Below are 21,822 nucleotides of genomic sequence, written 5' to 3'. Positions count from 1 at the left end.
TTTAAACAGTAAAGACAGCCATGCCTAAATGAAGCTGCACTGGTCACTGATCTGATAAAATGGCCTGAATGCACCAATTCAGCTGCACCACTCAGCTCATCCTGTGGCCCTCTGCTAGGCGTTAGCTCCATCTTGTGGGCTGCATTTAAAACTTTTCCGGGTAATATAGAGCTGCAACCATGAGGCTGCAACCTGGGTGTGACGTCTTTTCGCATTTCCACATTCATAGCTTTTAGTCCCACAGCCAAACAAAGCTTGAATTGGACTGAGAAATGTGTGTAGTAGGATCAAGGAGCAGCTGATGCTATCAATCTGCTGTATCTTGTATAGCTCAGAGCGTATGTGGCAGGCTTAGCAGGCTTTAAGAATATGTGATGCTGTGTTTTTGAAAATGGGAACATTATTTAATTGTTCAAGCATAACATAAATCCAAAGGCGGACATGACTAGTTACTTTTTGCAGCCTTTATAATAGAAACTGTGTCTTTCAATCGCTGTGTGGGTGATATTAAATATGCATGAGCATTTAATGATTTTACTGAATCCATTTTCCTTTATTTGACTCTTAGACATGGCATGAATATCACTGAATTTCAGACTGCACTATTAGGTTCTTATGAACGGCAACTAATTAGTTTAAAACAATTCTTCAGCCTATATGGCAAATTCCTCTAGGGAACTTGTAACTAACACATCTGCCATACATGTTCTGCCAGAGGCTGATGTCAATTCACTCGCTAGAAAGTTAATAAATCCTTTGTGTTTGGCATCTCAAAAATTCTGAATGTCTCTGAAATTTGGCATTTTGCTGACATTTACCCAGATGGAGTGACAGAGGCCCTCTGTCAGAAGCAGTTTATGAAAACTATTTTTGGAAATGTCCCAGGAAGATCGACTCGATGCAAATAAATAGTGAAGAGCAAGTGGATTTATGATCAATATTGGCGACAGCAGACAGACAACAGATGTCTGTCAAATTTAATTTTTCAGTTTTAGATATATTAGCCTGCAGGTAGTATGTAAAGTAATTACAAAGAGCAATACAAAGCATCTGCATCTATGGTAGAGTGAATTCATTAAATGAAATGTTCATCCCAAACTCCATAGAAGGACAGCGGCACAGTGTGGCTGCTGGAATATACCTATAACTTTCTAGCCTTTGGTCAAGGTGAATAACAAGTTTTAGCTCATTTGGTTCATTTTACAGTTAGACTATAAATTGAGCCTGTGCCAGGTACTAAATTGTCCTTCGAAGATCATTAGCTCTCACCATTAATTAATAATTTTTTAAATCTTACATGACGGAGCTTATCATAAACCACATACACGCAGGTTATATCATTTTATAAACTGAAATCAGATAAGGTTTATCTTTTTTATCACTGTAGCTGTACTGTATGCACTGTGGCTCAGTGGTAACAGAAATAAAGTTTTGGGTTTGGACCTTAGATGAGTCTTCAGTTTCAAAATGTGCTTGTGTCGCGAGACTTTTCACTGAGTGCTCCGGTCTTCAGCCCCTAGTTCAAATTTCCCTTATGTTGAGTGTCAGCCTGCGACTCTGCATAGACAGTTTAGAAATTGGATGAAAGATGGACGGAGCTACTGTTTACAGCTCTGCTACGGGGGAATTAACTATACTTGCCGAGAAGCATTCATTTTTTTCTCTATGTCAGTTTGGTAATAATCAATACAATGTATTCAGCAAATTTAGAATGCTGCCACATTCTGGCAGGTAGAATTGTGATTGATATCTGTACTGAAGGCAAAATAAGTATCCTGAGTTCAGGTAGGTTTTGTTATATTTGTACTGAACATTGGAGCAGTAGTTCTTTAAATGCTGTATTCTGTCTGAAAGTATATGCTACAGTGTGGAAGTGCATTCAATGTACACCGAATATCATGATATCTCCCCATCAATCAATCTTCAACTTTTAGAGAGCTAAGATTAATGAGCTAGCTAGCGAGCACCAGCACCGTACATTGGTGTGTCTTCAGGTGTTCCCACCTCGAGCTTTGTTCCGTTTCCCATGGTTTCAGTCCCGCTGGCTAGAATGTACTCACTGAGGAAAGTGATTTCTGTGACAGTTCCATATTATGTGCAAGGCACTTAACAGTGGGCACCTTCAGATATTATATATGTCAACGAAGGACTTTGTCTCTCTCTCCCTGATGGATACAGTTATCCCAGCAGTGTACAGTGCACTTCACACCCACTTTTCAACATTCAAATCCAATCCCTCAACATTATGTCCCACCTGCCTATCCTGTTTCATTCTGAAAATACATCACAATACGGAAGCTAGGCACTTTGACAATGCCATTTCATCTGGACCTTAACCTTTAAAATCACACTGCTGTGGCGTGGCCCTTGCTGTTGAAATGAAAAAAAAAAAACTGGTAAGTGCTTTTTTTCTATGCTAGCAGTATAGCAATTATGATGATTGACAATACAGCATTCACAGTACAAAGTAATCTACCAGGAACGTGTGTGTGCATGAACTTGATTTGCCAACACAGGCGTCTAAGGTGATGCTATCTGGCACGGCTCCGGCACCCCGACTGCGTTTCCGGACAAGCCTTATTCCGATGAATGAGTGGGCTGCGTTTTCTTCACACAGGGGCTAAAGTCAGTCTGAACATGGACTCAAAACTCACCTCAAGTTCAGATAAAGAAAAAAAAAAAAGAATGAAAACCTCAAGGGAGCAAAAGAGGAAGGATGCCACGCGACCTCCTCTCTACCATGGAGACCTGGAAGAGGCATGAGAGAACACATAACCACAACAGGCAAAACTCAAGGACATCATTTACATAGAAGGGAAAGGGAACAGGGAAAGCACTGACACAGAGGGAGAGAGAGGGCATTGTTCACACACGAGAGAGAAGAAGTGAGGCTGAATCTCCTGCAGGACAGCGATGCACTGAGAGCCAGGGGAGAGAGAGAAAGGTCCCAGGACAGCTGATGGTCCAGCACGGAGAAACCTTGGTACTGAAAAGAGAGGACAAGTGGGGATAAAAGAAAGAGAGGAACAGAGAGATAATCACACAGCTTGGACTCTCATGTGCTCACGGTTGTTGGTCTGCCAACAAACAGAGGGTTAGAGAGATGCAGTGGTTTTTCAGAAAGTTTACAGTATTATCGTTGGCCTTGTTGACCAAGGTATTTCAAGTCACAATGTAAAAAGTTACACTTTTAATGCCTTACAGAGCCAGATAGTTGTTAACCTTTACAGAAGAGCAATAGAAAGCATCCTGACTGGAAAAATCACAAGCTGGCATGCACGACCCAGGACAGGAAGGCTCTACGGCGGCTGATTAAAACTGCCCAGAACACCACTGGGACCCATCTACAGAGCGTCAGTGATATCAGTGAAGTTACATGTCTGCACAGAGCCCAAAGGATACTAAAAGACAACACCCACCCCAGCCACAGTGTGTTCACCCTGCTGATATCTGGCAGATACAGAAGTATCCGCTGCCGAACCACCAGACTACGGAGCAGCTTCATTCCTCAAGCTGTGAGACTCCTCAATTCATCATCACGATCCATTTTCTATAATAGATGCACAAAGGACTCAAACATAGTTTCACTTTTTTTTTTTTTTTTTTAAATGACATCACATTTATCTTGTAACCTTCATACAGAGTAAAGCCGAAATCAAAATAAGTCATCCTCTACCGTCTCACTGGCTCTTCAGACAGTGCTTTGGCCCCGGAAGCAAGTTTGGCTCAGAAAGTTGTTCAGTGTGTTCAGCGAGCAGGACCTTCCTCGCATGAGTGGTTGGCTTGACTATGACTCACAGGAATACCAAGGAATACCACAAGAAACGTCCTTCCCTGGAATAAACAAATAACATATCTCAAGTGATTCTTCTGCCCCTTACAGCACTCTGCAACTCTGCAACAAGTAAGTACAACACAAAGGGATGAACAATCACTGAATTACTAATAACTTCATAACTAAACTTGCAAGACTCTTGTGTTAATGTTGTCATAAATAATTTCCATGCCTGTGCTCCCATATAGACCTCAGTAAAAAAATGTATTTAAAAAAACAACAGAGGTAGCCAGATAACCTATCTTTGAATTATCAAGTAAGTCATGTTAGATGGATGAACAGGTACTCTATGTGTATGCTAGAAGATATGACTTTCTCTCTCTTTACACACAGGACTGCTTTTGTTCGATTTCTTTTAAAGTCAAAAGCTTGTTCTTACCTTTTATGCCAACATTATGTGAGTGGCAGTAGCTCAAGTGGAATGAGGCCATACATTCATTTCAGGGTTGTGGATTCTTCTTTTTATGTGAAGACAAATGACACTTGAGAAATTTCAGTCATCTGAAATACCTTGAATGAAAAAAGGAGCAGTGGTAAAGGCGTGATTGAGCCTGGATTAAGCAGGATTCCCCCTAAAACCTAACTAATAAGCTGTTATATAATTATTATGTTAATAGATTTAATGATAATAGATAGGGCCTGAAGCATCACTAGCCCAGCCAGACGAAGAGGCCAACCCAAAAGGTTACAAAGAGAAATCCAGCCTCCAGATACACATAAGCTCTAGTGCGAGTACAAACAGGGCATTGTCGGCTCTGCCAGATACATAAGGCCAGCCCTCAAGGTTAAAAAGCACAATCTACAGACCAGATATTGATAGACCCCAGTGCAAGGTGCCATCTGCCAGACGCAGAGGCACCTTGCATAGTTACAAATAAGAACACAACCACCAGATCCTTCTTTTTCCAGCTGGAGTCGCTGTCACACAGAAGTTGAGGTAGCTGTCTCAAGCTTCTCTGCTCTCTGCAGGTTTTCTCACACTCTTCCTATGATTAACAAAAGGCTTCTGACTGAAAAGATCTCCATCTTGATGTTCCACATACCGCTCAGGAATTTCCCAATGCTATAGAGGTACCTTGATGCTGAAAAACAAGAGAAACCCAGTGGGATCAGGCCATCAATCAGGTACAGGAAAGCGCTGACTGAGAGGAGAGGGAGATCTGATGTTATCATAATCATCATCACTGTCACTGACATCATCAATATCGGTCCAGAAAGGCCAGTCAAACCAGTCATCATTACAATCAGTCTCCTCATCAGTCCTCATTATTCTCAACCTCTTGATAATCACCTTCTTCAAGCTCACCCTCATCATCAGAGCAGACTGATTGACTGCCCATACCTTTATTATACCAAAGAGCAACCACAACCTGCACAGAATATACTCTCCAAGCTAATGCTGCTCTTCCTGACTACAACACCATATGAGTCCACCTTTGCAGTGACTTTCTAACATGTCGTCTTTGAACCACATTGTTTTGAGGATCAGATGCCCCATAAGCATCACTTCTCCAACATTTGAATGTTTAGTTTTTATCTGTGACACTTTAAGATCCAATTATTGTTCAATGATGCTGTTAAATTTGGATACTGGGATGTTATAGTCTTGCAGTAATTCATAGAAAGATGGCCTTGAGACTGACAGAAGAGTTGCAGCTTCAGTAAAGGTGGTTTTCAGTCCATCTAGTGAATCTGATGCCTTCCTTGGTGACCACACGAAAACACAGATTATGGCACCGAGAGAATTATAGATGGTGTGACTAATGAGCTAGACATCATATCTGCTCATCATTAATATCTTTCTGACCAAAGAGAATTATACACTGTGCTGTATATTAAATACAAGAATGTTTAAATCAATTAAATGGGCAATCAAAAGATAGTATGAACTGGAACATAAGCATGAATGAAAATTTAGGTGGTGGATCAGTGGGGCGAATTCTGCTTCTGGTACTGGAGCCCTGAAGTATAAAATGCAAATAAAACATCATCACAGCTATTATCTGTTCACATGATGGTGTTGTCATAAATATGCCAACTTGACTGGAACTGAAATAGAAATATAATGCCACACTGATTAAAAAACTATTTATTATCTATTTACTAATTATATATTTACATGTCAACATTGAATACAGTCTATTCACCTTTCAATTAACAAATTCTATGTGAATTAAAAATCAAACTAACCGAGTGCTGTGATGGCTCTGTGGTGGATGTTGCTGCTGCAGCTGGAGACACATTGCTGAAACCCTGAACTGCTGCCCCTCCAATGGTGACAGCTAAATTTCTAGACATGTTGGCAGGCAACAGATGGAGGAGAGCATTCAGAGAAGAGAAGTGACCAATGGTGGAGCACAGTCACACTGTCTGACCACCTGAGGAAGACCGTGGAAAGCGCTGGATCTCTTTATTGAGCTTCTAATACAGCACTTACACTGAGCAGCAGTGTGAATCTGGATATTTGCTTAATAATGAGTTTCAGCAAACACCTTTAACGTTTAGATTTAACATTGACAATATATTTAACTTTCTTTCTTTTTTTTCTTTTTTTTTACAAGAAAAGTAAATATTACAAGCTTATATATTAAATTAGATATTGCTGGTAAAAGTTTTAGCAATCAAGAAAGTACACTCAGCCGTCCACATGGTGTGCTTACACCCGCACTTTCTGACGTCCTGACGTCCTGACGTTTACTTCCATGGACACAAGAAACTATTTATTTATTTAAGGCATTTTATAAAACTTGGCCCGGTCACCATCTTTTTACCTAAACTTTGTACGACTAACTGGGCAAAATTGATGCCCTGAAACCAAAATAACTGGGTTTTCAAATCACTACACAATTGTGAATATATTTTTCCCAGGACAATTAATAAATTGCAGCCAGTTTTACAAAGATTAAACGTTGTGTATCTCTTATCTGTGTTTGGCCAAAATAAATCCTGCGACTTGCCCACTTTTACTATCAGGCTACCTAGCTTAGTTAGATTGTGTTTGTACTGAGAAAGCTTTTAAAGTAGAAAAGGCAAATAAATGAATGTCAATTCACTGATGCTACAGTTTCAACATCCTTCATGTTGGTCCACTTTGTTAATCACTTGACCAAACAGAGACCGGTTTAGATCAGGTCTTGAAACTCTAGTAGGAGGGATGTTTTCTCTTCTAAACAGAGTACAGGAAGCAAAGTGAGCTTTGAAAGCCAGAAGGTTCAGCAGCTGGCCAAGTAATGGCTGAGTCATTGATATTGATCCATAACCCTTCAGCCTCCACAGATATATTATGAGCATTTTCTGCCATCCAACAGTAAAAATCTTACTTATTGCACAGTTAAAAACAGTCGCCTCATCACCCCTATATTATTTTAAAAGCTGCCCCAAAATACATAAGAGTAGACGATGACTCAAATCCCAAACAGGATACAAATATGGATGATTTCTGAATGTTACACATTTGAGGTTTAATTAGCTCTGTGATTTTGGTGTAAACCATTGCATTTCCTTACATTCGCCTATTGAATAAAAGAACCATTAATAACACTTTCACAGATGACATGAGACTGACATGAGACTAACATATGACATACAGAAAAATAAATATTCACTGTCATTCTAAATGACATAATCAAGCTTACAATTTAACCCCCTGATCCCCATATGTTCTGCCAAAATACTTCATGTTTTCATTTGCTGGTTTGCATTTTGTACTGATATTAATGTTCCAAATACGAGAATTCTGAGTAATAAGACAAAGCCAAATGTAGCTGATATTTGGAATTTAATAAATCTAATCTAAATTCAGTGGAAAAGGTAATGAAGTACAGCCCTGAGAACCAAGGTCTTTCATTGTCACTATTACAGGATCCCATTCAGATGGGAAAGAAAATAAAACAACGTTGAATACACAAGGTCAGCTTAAATAGACTGCCAACGGAGCAGCTCCAGGTTATGTATCTTGATGAGACTGTAGATATCAGTGTTGATTTTCTGGCTTTTCAGGTTTTCAGGGAAAACTGATCTTTTACACAATGTTAGCTACAGTCAAGGAATAACATTAGTCTTTTTTTTTTATGTAGGCCAGCGTTTGTTCATGTTGGAAGAATATAAACAGCATAATTCTGCAAAGGGGTTATGACCGAAACAGGAGATATAATAGCTGTGGATCATTTAATATGATAGAGGAACCTGCAGTGTATTTGTGTGCAAAGTCAAAATTTCAGTCTTATTACATGTTTTTGTTCATGCCTGTAAGTGTGAATGTACTCTTGTAGGCTGCCATGATTCATTAACTTCTGGCAATGTACAGTAATTATTCATGACAAGTAACACCTACCATGTGTGGGTGGGAGCCATTCGAGTCATATTGACATGTTTCAGCAAGCCAGGCGTCTGATTTTCACACTGAGGGTTTGTATGGAGTTTACTTCATTTGGTTGCTTTCCACACGCAGGATGAAGCTTTTTATAGTGACACTGTTTTCTGTAAAGGGAAGACTACATAAGGCTAACATGTAAACAGGTCCTCCGTGGTACTTATCGTGTTATCTACTGTATTACCGTGTCTGTAGCGTAGTGACAGCATAACACTGTGGTGTCGAGTCAACAGTCAGGTTGAGACCGGAAGCACGGTGATTTGCCTTCAGAATAAAGGTTTTCTTCATAAACACTAAAATTGTGTGACAGGGCACACAAATAGCACCAGCCTATGTTGATTTAAAAAAATGCAATAGATTGAGAAAAAAAAAGCCAACAAATTAAAAAATTTAAAAGTGGTAATTCTTTTTTTGACTTCTAAATTTTTAACATTCACTAGCCATTTGGCTGGTAGACAAACACTTCATTCAGCATCCTGTTGGCCTAAACCTTCTTAAAATGAGTCTCAAATAAAAAGACAAATGAGAATGTTATGAAATAAAAACTCAAAAAAATTTTTTTTAACTAAAAGTCATGTTTCCTGGGTCCATTAAGCTAGTTGGTTTTCTGTTGCTTCAAATGACATTTTTATAGCATATGTTCGCTATTAATTGACATTAATGGAAGCCTAAAGAGTGAAAAAAATGCTTTAATATAAATTACAACTAACTATCAGGCTCAGTTTTCACAGTATCCATTTTATATCATGCTCAGTCTGGTTTTGTGTAGCATGTTAGCTAGCTGTTTGTTTTCACTCCCACACGGACATTATTTTGAAAAGCCCTAACGGAAGCCAGGTGTAGAGCACACTACCTGGTACTTGAGCAGTGTTTTGCTTCACCTCCTGAACAAGTGACAGGCGTACAGGGGGAGAACTTTTTTTCTAGCTTCGCCTTATCCTCTTCATCATGGAGGCTCAGGCGAATTTCTCCCGTGAGGAAATCAACAGCACGGTGTGGGAAGTCCCGGAGAAATACACACGGCTCAAGCAGATAGGCACCGGGGCGTACGGCTCCGTGTGGTGAGTGACTCGTCCTTTACGCTGCATGTAGTGTGTGTCGTAGCTGGGACTGGACCGTGTGTGAACAGGGTTCATTCTCTCAGCACTCATTAATGTTAGCTACCCTGGCTGCATGCTGCCTGTGGTGGGCCTGGCTTATGTGCTGTATGTACAGCAACACACTGTCAACACATGATGACACAGCTACTAACTCTCATGTTAACAAGTTATATGTAACACCTGGCACCTTAAAACACATCCCAACAGCTTCTGCCATGTGTAGACTGTCTCATAACATGCAGCTTATATGGGTTTAAGTGTACAGTAATAGAGGAGATGGAGTGCCAGTATTAAAGATGGCCACTTTGCACTTTGATTTCTACGTGCAGTGACAAGATACAATGATTCATAGTGGAAACCACAGAAACAGCTTATATTGCATTTGCATATACATGTTTAAATACAATATATAACATGGTGTATATATATTTATTTATTTTATGTTTATATGTATATTCACGTGTAGAAACATACACAGTACAGAAACTAAATTAATTTAATGGTTAAACATAAATATATGGAGTCAGTGGAAACATGTTTTTGTTGCTGTGACATTCACGTTTGTTTCAGCAAATGTAGGAAATACATTGGAGGCACACAGCATCACTCAGCATTATTGATTTACACGTACCATGTTGTTTATCTGCCGACGAGATAAATAAAATCAGTATTGAGGTCAACTGAGGCTGCAAGTTTGGTGGTAAATTTCCATAACATTTTGTTTGAGATATAATATGATTTATTGGTGATATCCCATCATTAAGGGCCTTTTGAAAAAGCTGTTTATGAAATTCCAAAGATGGTCCATTATAAGATCACTATTAACTATTAATACAAGTCAGATGGGGCTAATTGTGTAAAAGCTGGTACAAATACAATTGTCGTACATACAAGTTTCATACTAACATTGTACAACCTACAATCAGGGCCGTTGCCATGGTTTTTAAAAATACTGGTCACGAATGGAGCTGCAACGATGACTTGATTATTCAATCAGTTGTCAACATTTCAACTTAATGCCAACTATTTTTTGAATTGTTTAATTCGTTTGATGAAAGCAACAAAGTGTAACTTCCTGGAAGGTGTCCAACCCGAGCTGCCAAACCAAAGCGTCAACATTTGACAACCTGGGGATGAGACTTAATAATCAACTATTATTAGTGTGTGAAAGTGAATGACCTTGTTGCCCTGCCATCGCAGTGCTTCTACTTCAGTACTGTGGTAAACCGCTCGCATTTCACAGTCAAACTTCTCTATATTCTTTGCACCACAATGTTTTGACATTTCAGCATCAATCAGTACATGTTTGTGAATTGTAGGCCAACAATTTTTATTATTTTTTTTATATGTTTCAAGATTATTTGTAATTCCATTGCACAGCTGCTGGTCAACATCCTCTGAACATTCACTAAGTTTCATTCAGAAAACCAGTCACTGCATTATGGTCAGTTTTGATGTCAAGCCAGTCTCATCTTTATTTTTTAACTCATTGATGGTCTTTATAGATCATTTGTCTGTGTGCTAACCAATGAGGCTTAGAATGTGAAAATTCAAAGTGGAGATGGTTCAACATCCATTATAGCAGACTGTGGTGCTTCTGCTGTTAGCGCTGCAGACATTGGCCTGCTACCAGGGTTTTAAGCATCATATTGTGGGCGTTGTGATCTGTTAAAGGTTAAAATATCTGGCCTTTTAAAGAGGCACCATCTGAGGAACTGGGATCAAGGCCCAACACCATTAAGTATAATTTTGCCTGATTACATATCTCTCATAAACCGACTTCAGGGAAATGGCAAACATCGGTAAAGAGGGAAATAATATTCAGACACATAATCAACATTTTAACTGATGTATGTGTGAAATGTACTGTATTTATTGTTTATGTTTGTCTTTTTAAAATTGATTTTAATATCCCATATTAGTGCATCAGTGTTGTCCACAGCACTATGCACAAGTGGTGTGTGTAATGTGTGTTGGTGGATGTGGCTCCAAATAGCCTAACAAGCCTTTTCCTCCTACGATTTGGTGCCCTGCAGATCACTGCAGACATGCACATCACGAGTTGCCAAACATTTACATGTTGATACTCAATAAACCACAGACCACCCCCACTCATTTAGAGAATGAGTCTCACCAACAGTTTCTCCATCCATGCAGAACTTCTAAGCGAGAGTGAAACCTCAAAATAGACCGTTGTCATTTTCTCACTGCTCTGACTTCAAAAGAGGGAAATTGTAGTGAAAGCAGACAGCACAGATAGACTTAAAGTGCAGAGCTAATGACTGGTTCTTCCATTATTCACCGCAGCTCAGCAATAAATGAGAAGACTAAAGAGAAAGTGGCCATCAAGAAGCTCCACAGGCCTTTCCAGTCTGAGATCTTTGCTAAGAGGGCCTACCGAGAGCTGCGACTGCTCAAACACATGAAGCATGAAAATGTGAGTGGATATAACACATTTCCTTCTTCCTCTAACAGACTGTAGTTTTAACATTTGATTTTGTTCTAGATATTCCTAACCTTGTTCTTTCATTCCAACTAGGTGATCGGACTTCTTGATGTGTTTACACCTGCCTCGTGCCTCGATGACATGCAGGACTTGTGAGTATTTTTCAGCATATTAGCAAAGCCCTCAGGCAGAGACAGGAAACGCCTACGATGACCTGCAAGTTTAGTGTTCACCTGAAAAATGCTTGCTGCAGAACATTTGAGAACAAGGACTGCTTTGTATTTTGAGGAGGTTTAAACAATAGGTCTGTGCATCATGCCCCATTTAACATTCAAAGACTATCAAGAGTCATTTGGTGTTGGCATGTGTGTGGTCATTATTGCCACTGTTGCCTCCCTTAAATCCTTGGTCTTCATCAGGGGTCCACAACCCCTATAGGGTCCACAGAGTTACTGAAATGGGGCCACCAAGTTATTGTTTGGTAATATTTTCAAAGTTTTTATTTTTTCAAACATTTAGAAGTTTCTGAAAATAAAGATTAACACGAATCCAACAAGATAAATTCACAGTTTAATTTACACAACATTGATGATTCTACCCATGATTCCTTCTGAAATTATATGAGCAAGCTAACCTAACTGCATGCTTAACAACTGTGCGGCACCTCTTCATAACGGTGAACTAGTTAGCTAACTATATATTATTGAAACATATTGGCCCGTTATCTGTGTTATAATACCAAGTGTACGGATAGTCCTTTGAGCCATAATAGATTGTTTTGTAACTTATCTAGCAAGAGACTCTGACACACCCCCCACCTCAGAAACTACCATTAAAATTGCAGAGGGTGAGGCTAACGTGCCTAACATTCGCCTTGTTACTTGCTAAAACTGCTGCCGACTTGTTTTTACATGCCACTGTAGGCCACCCTAAACTGTATTGTAGGCCCAGTTTGATTTTTATACAAAATATGTAGTAGGGGATCTCTGCTCTATCTCTTATCAGCTGAGGGGTCCTAAGAGTGAAAAATGTGAAAGACCCCCGCCTCAAATGGAACCAGTATTTCTGTATTTTTGTATCGAGGACGATAAATAACAGCTCCAGGCAGGGGTGTCCACATACTTTTGGCCAAATAGTGTATGTTATAGTGTTTGCTGTTAAGAATAATTGGGAGACTAAAATCCGCAAGTCAAGCAAGAACCGTAGGTCTTGATTAAGAAGCGCAGATAAGGCTATCATAAAATTTACCAGATTAGTTAGCAATTTGACAGTGAGCTGAAGTTATCTTAACACAAAGTACTGTAAACACTAAATACTGAAATACTGTAGAGTTTTTAAAAAGTGTTTCCCTGTGGTAATACTGTTGCCGCTGCTGTTCCAAACACACTGCTAGCAAAATGGCTACTGTCCAAAGCAACAAAGCCATTGTAACCCCGATCTCAGTGCTATGAAAACACCTGGGTGTATTAATAAGTAGGGAGGTCACGGCTTTGAACTGTCTCAAGTCCTGTTGGTAAGGGGAAATACATATCAGCAAGGGAACACAACACCAGTGCTCTCCATTGAGCGAATGGCTGCCTGTTCACTCTTTTTTGACCTTGGTTTCTATCACTCTCCCTCTTCTCCTTCTTTGCCTCCTCTATCAGTCGGGGTTTCTTTATCTGTTGCAGTGTAGAATTTCCACAGTTACTCCAGTTTTTCTACTGTTAATGGTGACCAGGGAAAACAATGCCTCGTCCTGTTTTTGTTGTGTAATGACAGACTTGCTTCCTTTTTTGCCGTAATTTTAGTGAGAAATATCAAGGCCAGTGGGTGGGATGTGTAGCATAGTGAAAGCTAGGTTTATAGGGAACCAGTCTAAATGCGGATGGTGTCATTTTTCACTGCAAAATCATTATTTATTTCAGAGTGATATGTAGAAGCAAAAAAGTGGTCAAATGCCAGTTTAATAAAAACATGAAAATACAACATCACCTAGTTTTATTTTGCCATTTATCATTGAATTGTTACAAAGCATAACACTGATAATTAGATCATTGAGTCATTTTTTAAATTCATTTAATTATTTTGTTCTGACTAAGTGGTAAGATTAGTACATTGAACTGCACCCAAAGACTTTTGCAGCAGCAAATTAGGTGGATACTGCGGAGAGGATTCAAACATTGAAGGTTGTATAAACAGGAGTGTTACATAAACACACACAAGAACCCTAAGCTCCTTAATGAAAGTATGAAAAGACCTGGATTACAGCATTAACACTGGGTGTATAACATGACAGCAGATAGTCAAGGACAGCTGTTTCTTGTGCATTAGTTGTGATGTTAACTGAATTGTATAGTGGATATAATAAAGTGTAATTGTATGTTTTAATTGTTCAGTAGATGCAATCAGTCTATCCATCACTTTCTATTCATTCTCTTGCTCGCTCTGCCTCCCCCCCCCATCTTTTCCCCAGTTGCCTGGTGATGCCTTACATGTTTACTGACCTGTCCAAGGTGCGGGGTCATCTCTCAGAAGACAAGGTCCAGTTTCTCGTCTACCAGATGCTCTGTGGACTCAGGGTGAGCTGGGGAGGCATACAAGAACACACTGTATTTATCAGGAAGCATAACATGAAGTATGATTATAACTTAAGGTTCCAAGGTACTTATGTAACAGTCACACTAGAAAAATACTGTATATAAAGGAGAGTTTTGTGCACTTTGATTGCATGTATACTGTATATACATATATTGAAGGGTGCAGTGGAGAGTTGACCTAGTGCCTTAAATGAGTCATCGTAACACAAACTCATGATGGATAGTTATAGAAAAGAGGGATGCTAAAAGTTATTTGAAGAAAGGAAACAAACTTATAATTAACAACTAATAATAATACCTAATAGATGTGCCATTTGTTTGACAACTCCTCTCAAGACTTTATTTGGACAAGGTAACTTTATTTGCCATTACAAGAAGAGTTGTCAGATGAGTTGATGAAAGCAAACAGACATACTAATAAAACATCATGTAAACAGGCATATTAAATCACACAAAGCACTATCATTAAATGCCATATATTATCCATAAACCTGAAATGTCTGCTGCTCTGTCTCTCCCTCTCTGCAGTACATTCACAAGGCTGGCATCATCCACAGGGTAAGCACAAGTCAAATGTTATTGTAGAAAGCCAAAAACCATATCTTTAATCTGGCTATGTGAAAGAAACTGTAATGTTTAAATGGTTTGTACTCAGTAGACATGCACCTCTTCACGTACTACAGAAGGACATGGGAATGTTAGGTTAATTTGTCATTGTTATTGAGTCAGATCAAACCCTGCCCCAACAGGTAGAATGAGTTCACTCCTTGATGTCTGGTGGCATGTCTGGAGATGTTAGGTCACACCCTTCAGCACTAGTGCCAGCGCTTGTGGGTGTGTGTGTTTGTATGTGTGTGGAGTAAGGAAAGTAGGGTTAGAGCCAGCTTCAGTGCATGCTGTCATGAAGGAAAAGGGGAGCATGCCAAATACTACGACTTTCTGAAAGTCATGGACGTTTATCAAAGATTCAAAGATTCAACTTTTTACTCAAATTGTTAAGCTTATATTATCTTTTGTAATGAAAACAACAAGTGCAAAACAGAAGTATTTTGGCTAGTGGTCTCAGACTTTTGGACCCTACTGTAGGTGGCAGGTATCAGTGAATGAGTACAATATGATGCAGGTAAAGGGGACTATTTGGGCCTTGGCAGTGGTATGCACTCTACTGAGAGCGATTCTAGTTTTATTCTTTTCATCGTTCAAAGACATATAGTTATACATTTGTGTAGGATTTCAACCTGCAAGATCTATTATAAAATCTACTATTTTCTTCCTTTTCTTTACAGTAAAACTGTAGATTTACAAATACTGTGCTCACATTTATGAGCAATAAAGATTTTTTTATGTTTTGATCATAATATTTTTATCAGTCATGCTAATTGTTAACTAAGCTATAAGTGTGTGGTGATAAAGCTCTGGATATTTGTTTGTCTCTGTTCAGACTGTATTATCAACACTCACTAACAGTGCCACCCTTATCACACATTATGTCACAGTATTTTATGAATGACCCTACAGAAATGCTGCAGCAAGTCTTACGGCCAGATTACAGTTGAGTCACACCACTGAGTCCTTGTTTAAAATCCTCACAGTCGCATTGGGGCAAACAGCTGATCCATGTTTGGCCACAGGGACTTAAAGCACCAAGTCCCAGTTTTGATACAGCACAGTACAAACAGTGCGCTATCATTTGCTGTTAATCACTATGTGCAATGAGTAATCATCACTCAGCTCATTTTCTTTTACAGGATCTTAAGCCTGGAAACTTGGCTGTAAACCAGGACTGTGAACTGAAGGTTTGTACTTTGAAGGATTGCACTAGGAAAACATTACAGAAGTGAATTGACAGGGCAGCTGCAGCAGCATAATAAACTAGAATTCAGCCAGGACGAAGAATGTGATAAAATAAAAGATATATGCTATAAAATTAGCAATATACAGGAAATTCCATTTGTTATTGATGTATGAAATATGAATAAATAAATGAATGACCTTATCAAACAATAAATTAACTGTATTGACATCTGTCATATACAGGTTCATGTTCCAGACTAAGATTGATTTCATTGTTTCCGATGCAGATCCTGGACTTCGGGCTGGCTCGCAGCACTGACGCTGAGATGACGGGCTACGTGGTGACTCGTTGGTACCGGGCGCCTGAGGTCATTCTGAACTGGATGCACTACACGCAGACTGGCAAGACAATCATAGCTGTTCGATATTCTTACCTCCATCCTTGCTATTGTCTAAGGACTGTCGGCCCGTCTGTGCTGTAACTGTTTGCTGTTCGAAAACTTAGAGGCATGTCTGTCTTTTAGCGATGGTTTGCATGGTACTTTATGGGTCAGCAGGTTTTTTTATATAATCCTGTTGTCGGCGCATGACATTTGAAGTAGCATGGGTGTTGTTCTGACAATAAATCTTTTTTCCCCTTAATCTGTCAGCAGTTGACACAGACGCGTCTGACAGCAGCCTGATAGTGCTGAGACTCAATGACAGAGCTGTCACTGCAGTGAAACCCACTTTCCTCAGGATTTATGCTTCTGTTAGAGATAGTGGTTTTTCATTTTGTAAACAGCATCTCCCGAATGGAATGTAGCACAGAAAGCAACTCTGGCAAGTTTAAACCCTCTATAGGATTGTATTACTCACCCAGCAGAAACAGCACAATGGATCCTTCGCTGTCTCTCTGAATAGGAACTTTGCTCTGGCATATAAATGCCACCTTCCTCATTTCTGCTGCACTGAGCCAAACTTGAAAAGCTCTCCGTGATGTGTATTCTGCTCAGGTTCTTACTGATGTGTTTTGTCTTTGGTGTTTATTCTAGTGGACATCTGGTCTGTGGGCTGCATCATGGCAGAAATGATCAACGGAAAAACCCTCTTCAAAGGAAAGGACTGTATCCTTTCATCTGCTTTGTCCCTTCACTGGACCAGTAACTTTTGAAGCATGTGCAGTGTGAAATAATGATATAGATTTCCATATATAGAATTGAAAATGTGCTGTATGCCTTCCATCAAATTTTAATATCACTGCTAAATCATTGCAATGATAAAGGTGATTGAAAGCAGCTTGATTACACAGTTTTATTTGACGAAAGGCACTGTAAATCAGGTAAGGATTGGAACACAAAAGGTAATTACAGTATATTACATGCAGCAAAAGAAACATGTTTCCTCAGGCAGCATCCAGGTTAGCTTCTACTTCACTCCTTTTCTGCATGTTTTATGGTCGCTTTTTATGTCCTTTCTTTGCACATGATGCACTTACTTTAGTGATTTATAGTTTCTTTTATTATCCTGTTATGGACCTGCTTGGAAACCACTCTTTCCACTGCTTCTGAGTGGACGCTTGCTAATTGAAATCACCAGGACATCCCACTTTTAAAAATCCTTGATTGTAACCCCTTTATGATCAGACATGGACCAGCTGACACAGATTATGAAAGTGACTGGAGTACCCGGACCAGAGTTCATACAGAAACTGGACACGCAAGAGGTAGGACATATTACAGTGTGTCATAAATATACATGTATTGAACAAAACTACAGTTTGACTGAGGTGACTTTTAAATCACTGATCCCAATAGATGATCTTCATCAACTTTAAAGCTGATTAAATAAATGAATAAATGCCAAGGGGTCAGTGATTTCCCTGAGAGTTCAGAGTGAAAATGCTTCATCTCTCTTAAATCATTTGTAACACAATAACTAAATCCATCACTGAAGCCCATGAAAATAATATCAACAAGGCTAATGTCTCACTTGCAGCCCTCAGAGATTGCAGTATACATTGCATCCTTGCATCAACAACAACAACAACATATTGAAGATTTTATTATTCTTTAAGCTACAGAAGTGGTCAAAAGTTTACATACACAGTACAAACATGTACTGTATATCATGGCAGTCGTCAGTTCCAATGAATTCTACAGATCTCATTTTTCTGTGATGGAGTGAGTGGAACACAAACTACTTTGTCATAAAAACCTTCATGAAGAAGAAGATTTTGTCACATTTTCAAAAGACCTATAATAAATTAATTATTGAACCAAACTTTGTGAATGTTTTTTGTGACAAAGTAGCATGTGTAGTATTCCCTCATTCCATCACAGAAAAATGAGAGCTGTAGAAATCATTGGGACTGAAGACTGCCATGATATACAGTATATGTTCTTTATAGGTGAATGTAAACTTTTGACCACAACTCATACCTGTAGTGGTAGTAAAAATATCATATTTTTGTCCTGAGGGTGGCAGTAGAGGAAAAGTCAGGGCCTCAACAAGACACATGTAGAAGGAAGGGAGAAATGGAAAATCAAGTTATTTACAGAAGTGGAAATTAATCATACAAATATAAATTATATCCATGGGGCTCCACAAGTAACAGTTTTTGTCTTTGCCAAACAGTCAATCTCAAACAAGTTAAGTCTTTACCTATTCAGTAATTTCAGACTTCAAAGGATCAACAAATATCTTTTTTATTGACGCTTTTGTTCAAAGAATGTGTTTGAACATTCACAATTATGAGAGGTTGGATATTGCTTTAAGAGCAAAAAATGCTTATTTGGAGGAAGGAAAGTAATTGCATTGTTAATACAATATATTTTAGTGATAGTGATTTGTATTTAAATATGTATCTGCATTTAAGCATTTTCAGTATAGCATTTTTCAAAACCCAGAAACAAGGACATGATGATAAATGATTTTATTTATTATTGTCCACAGTAATGGACAATAATACCACAGTAATCTTGCAATCTTCTCAAATGTTGTTTTTGATGCCTAGCTTCATTTCCTCTTTTATTTTTAAAACAGGCCAAAAATTATGTCAAAGCCCTTCCTCGCTATCCAAGAAAAGACTTCTCAACGTTGTTCCCCAGAGCCAGTGCAAAGGGTGAGTTCAGCCACGGCATTATACTTTGGCTCGAATGGTCCATATATTTTTATTTTTACCTGTTGATTAAAACACATTCAGAAAGAGTGCAGTCTTTTACAGTCAGCACAGCAGCTGTGGATCTATCATTTGCTCATCATGTGTTTCATTTGCTTATAAGGTTTATTTGACCACTTTCTGTCTCTGAATGATGTAACACCATTATAGCTCTCCTTGTTCCCTGTTCATGAATGCTTTTCCACTTACTGCTCTAAACAAGCAGTGAAGGACAGGAGAAACTGGCAGCAGCAGGATTTCTTCCTTTTTGTATCTTTAGAATCAGCTGAACTTGTTTCATTAGATAGGTACAAAACGAATGGTACAATGTACAACTTTTGGACTTGTTATATAATCTCCTATTGAAAAGCTAGCAACAAACTACCATATGGCTAATGTCAGTCAAAGTGTTGTATATATTGACTGACATGCACAGTTTGGTTGTTTTTATGTTTGATCCAATTGCTGAATTATTCTGTACCTCTGGCCATTTGAAGGTATTGACCTGCTGGAGAAGATGTTGGTTCTGGATGGAGACGAGAGGCCCACAGCTGAACTAGCTCTGGAGCACCCATATTTCGACATCCTGAGGGACCCAGACGACTTTCCCGAGCCTACGCCTTACGATGACAGCCATGACAACTCCACAATGACCCTGGATGAGTGGAAACGTAAGTGAAAAAGATTAAGCAAACATTATTGAAAGAAATTGCCATAATATAATGATCAGATTTGAGTTCATATATACACATTATAAGTACCTGTCATTTACAGATATTATAGAATGAATGTGCTATAGTATCAGTAATTGTCTCATTTGTTTACAGTCATTTTACAAATTTCACAGAAAAGAGGCCTTCCACAGAATGTAGAAAGACAGAACGATATACTGTAAACATTAATAATGCACTTCTCTTAAAGTGCATAAACAGTGGAAGAGCATTATCAAGCTTTTCAAATGGTGTTTAACTTGAAGGCTATGTTGGGTGATTTGCTACACAAACATTCTGTTGCAGGGCTTCTCTTAATGTGGTAATAATTAATAATTAATGTGTAAAATGCCATGTAATACACCTCTAATGGCTTTCTGTTTAAATTATTATTGAAGTTGTGAACATGCTGCACATGCAGAGAATAAAGGGTTTCCCCCCTTTTGCCCACAGGGTTATGTTTCAGAGAGGTGAAAAGCTTTGTGCCGTTCCCTCGGCGGGACTCCAAGAGGAAAAACACCCTGACTATGTCTCCGTGACCCGATGAATGTCTTGTAACTACTGATGCCCTCACAGCGTACAGCCACTGGTGCCCTTGTATATTCCAACCATGGATTCACTCTATTTCTTTTACACTCTGGATATGTTTAGATATTGAATCAGTGCTCAGAGAGTGAAAACTGAAACACACCTGTTTTTTTGTATTTTTTTTGGTATGTTTTTGGTAACGTGCAATTGTTTCCTGTGTGTAGATTGCTCTTCATGTTACACATTCCCTATTAGTGGATTGTCTTGCAAATTTAGTGTGACCAAATGTCACAGGGTTTACTGTAAGATTTACTGTGATAACGTTTTCCAATTAAACAGTATGACAAGATGTGCATGAAGTTTTGTTTTTGCAGCAAAGTGTAAATGATGCTGCCCGAGACCACACCAAAATATTATAGTCTATGTCATTTTGGGATCTTGAGGCTTCTGGAGACTTGGATTACCGCGGACGAGCTGTATGGAGCCATGTTATGTCTTGTTTTGTTTTGGGGTTTTTTTTCTTATTTTTTTTTTTACATTTTAAACAAGTCACCATCTATTACAGTTGTTTAGGAGAATGCTGTAACGCTGAAATGTTTTCTGGACTACGAAACCTCAACCATTTCGGGATGAACTTATCCTTTAAAATTAGTGCAGAGTTTATGTGAAAATGTCATCTTCATATGTTGTTGGTTAAAATGATTAGCAAGGGACAACGTCTTTGTTTTACCTATGAATGGCCTGAAAAGTACAGGGGGGCTCCAAAATATTAGAAGTTACTGTGTGCATGTGCAATATGCTATCAGCGTCAGGTGTAACATGTGACCCTGACAGTTTGTATGGTGCTTGTATCATACTTCACTACTGTAATGTCGGCCATGCTGTATATATTGTAACTTTAGTCTTGCACACAATTTTAAGCCCAACTCTTAGTACATTTAGGGTGTGTGATGTATAATATTGCACAGAGGTCATTCATTAGGGTTAAGGATATTCTCTTAAATCAGTTGTGTCATCTTTTTGATTGGGGATTTTGCACTGGACATATTCCTGCCCATAAGACTCATTTTAACCATGTTATATAAATATGACAAGGGTCTGTTCCTGAGCATGTGAGTGTGTGTGTGTGCATATGAATAGAATAAACAATTCAATCCACAAGCCCGCATGTGTGTGCACATGCTTTATGTACATGTGGTGACAGGACAGGTATCAGGTTTCCACTCCAAAGAAAACCATCAGGGTTTAGTTCAGGGCACTGTTTTGAAAGGGCTTGTTTGGATTAAAATCTACACATTTAGAAAGAGTACAGATGCACC

The 21,822-nt window shown here is 38.9% G+C and overlaps 1 protein-coding gene and 1 long non-coding RNA gene across 2 annotated transcripts; one reads left to right on the top strand and one right to left on the bottom strand.

Moving 5' to 3' along the window:
- Positions 1-3,460: 3,460 nt before the first annotated feature.
- LOC311264821 lies at positions 3,461-4,391 on the bottom strand. The gene is made up of 3 exons (XR_014623493.1): positions 4,215-4,391; positions 3,677-3,834; positions 3,461-3,550 (listed from the first exon to the last, which is right to left on the bottom strand). It is a non-coding gene; the product is annotated as an uncharacterized lncRNA (long non-coding RNA).
- Positions 4,392-9,032: 4,641 nt separating this feature from the next.
- Positions 9,033-21,664, top strand: mapk13 (mitogen-activated protein kinase 13). Its single transcript, XM_084366776.1, has 12 exons — positions 9,033-9,268; positions 11,615-11,744; positions 11,847-11,905; positions 14,209-14,314; positions 14,861-14,890; positions 16,081-16,128; positions 16,414-16,528; positions 17,161-17,232; positions 17,752-17,831; positions 19,151-19,229; positions 19,763-19,936; positions 20,429-21,664. The coding sequence occupies exons 1-12, from the start codon at positions 9,156-9,158 to the stop codon at positions 20,512-20,514; spliced, it is 1,092 nt and encodes a 363-aa protein (XP_084222902.1). The 5' UTR covers positions 9,033-9,155; the 3' UTR covers positions 20,515-21,664.
- The last annotated feature ends 158 nt before the right edge of the window (positions 21,665-21,822 follow it).

This window comes from Pagrus pagrus (assembly GCF_965226575.1).
Source record: "Pagrus pagrus genome assembly, chromosome: 11".
Lineage (NCBI taxonomy): Eukaryota > Metazoa > Chordata > Actinopteri > Spariformes > Sparidae > Pagrus > Pagrus pagrus.
Note: the sequence above shows the minus strand (reverse complement) of the source record. Positions and strands in the feature narration are given on the sequence as shown.

What these genes read in the sequence shown, in the direction of transcription:
- mapk13 (XM_084366776.1), top strand. Translation starts at nt 9,156, where the DNA reads ATGGAGGCTCAGGCGAATTTCTCCCGTGAGGAAATCAACAGCACGGTG. An exon ending in AGGCTGGCATCATCCACAGG is followed by an intron (nt 14,891 to 16,080) that starts GTAAGCACAAGT and finishes TTTCTTTTACAG; the next exon opens with GATCTTAAGCCTGGAAACTT. An exon ending in ACCAGGACTGTGAACTGAAG is followed by an intron (nt 16,129 to 16,413) that starts GTTTGTACTTTG and finishes TTTCCGATGCAG; the next exon opens with ATCCTGGACTTCGGGCTGGC.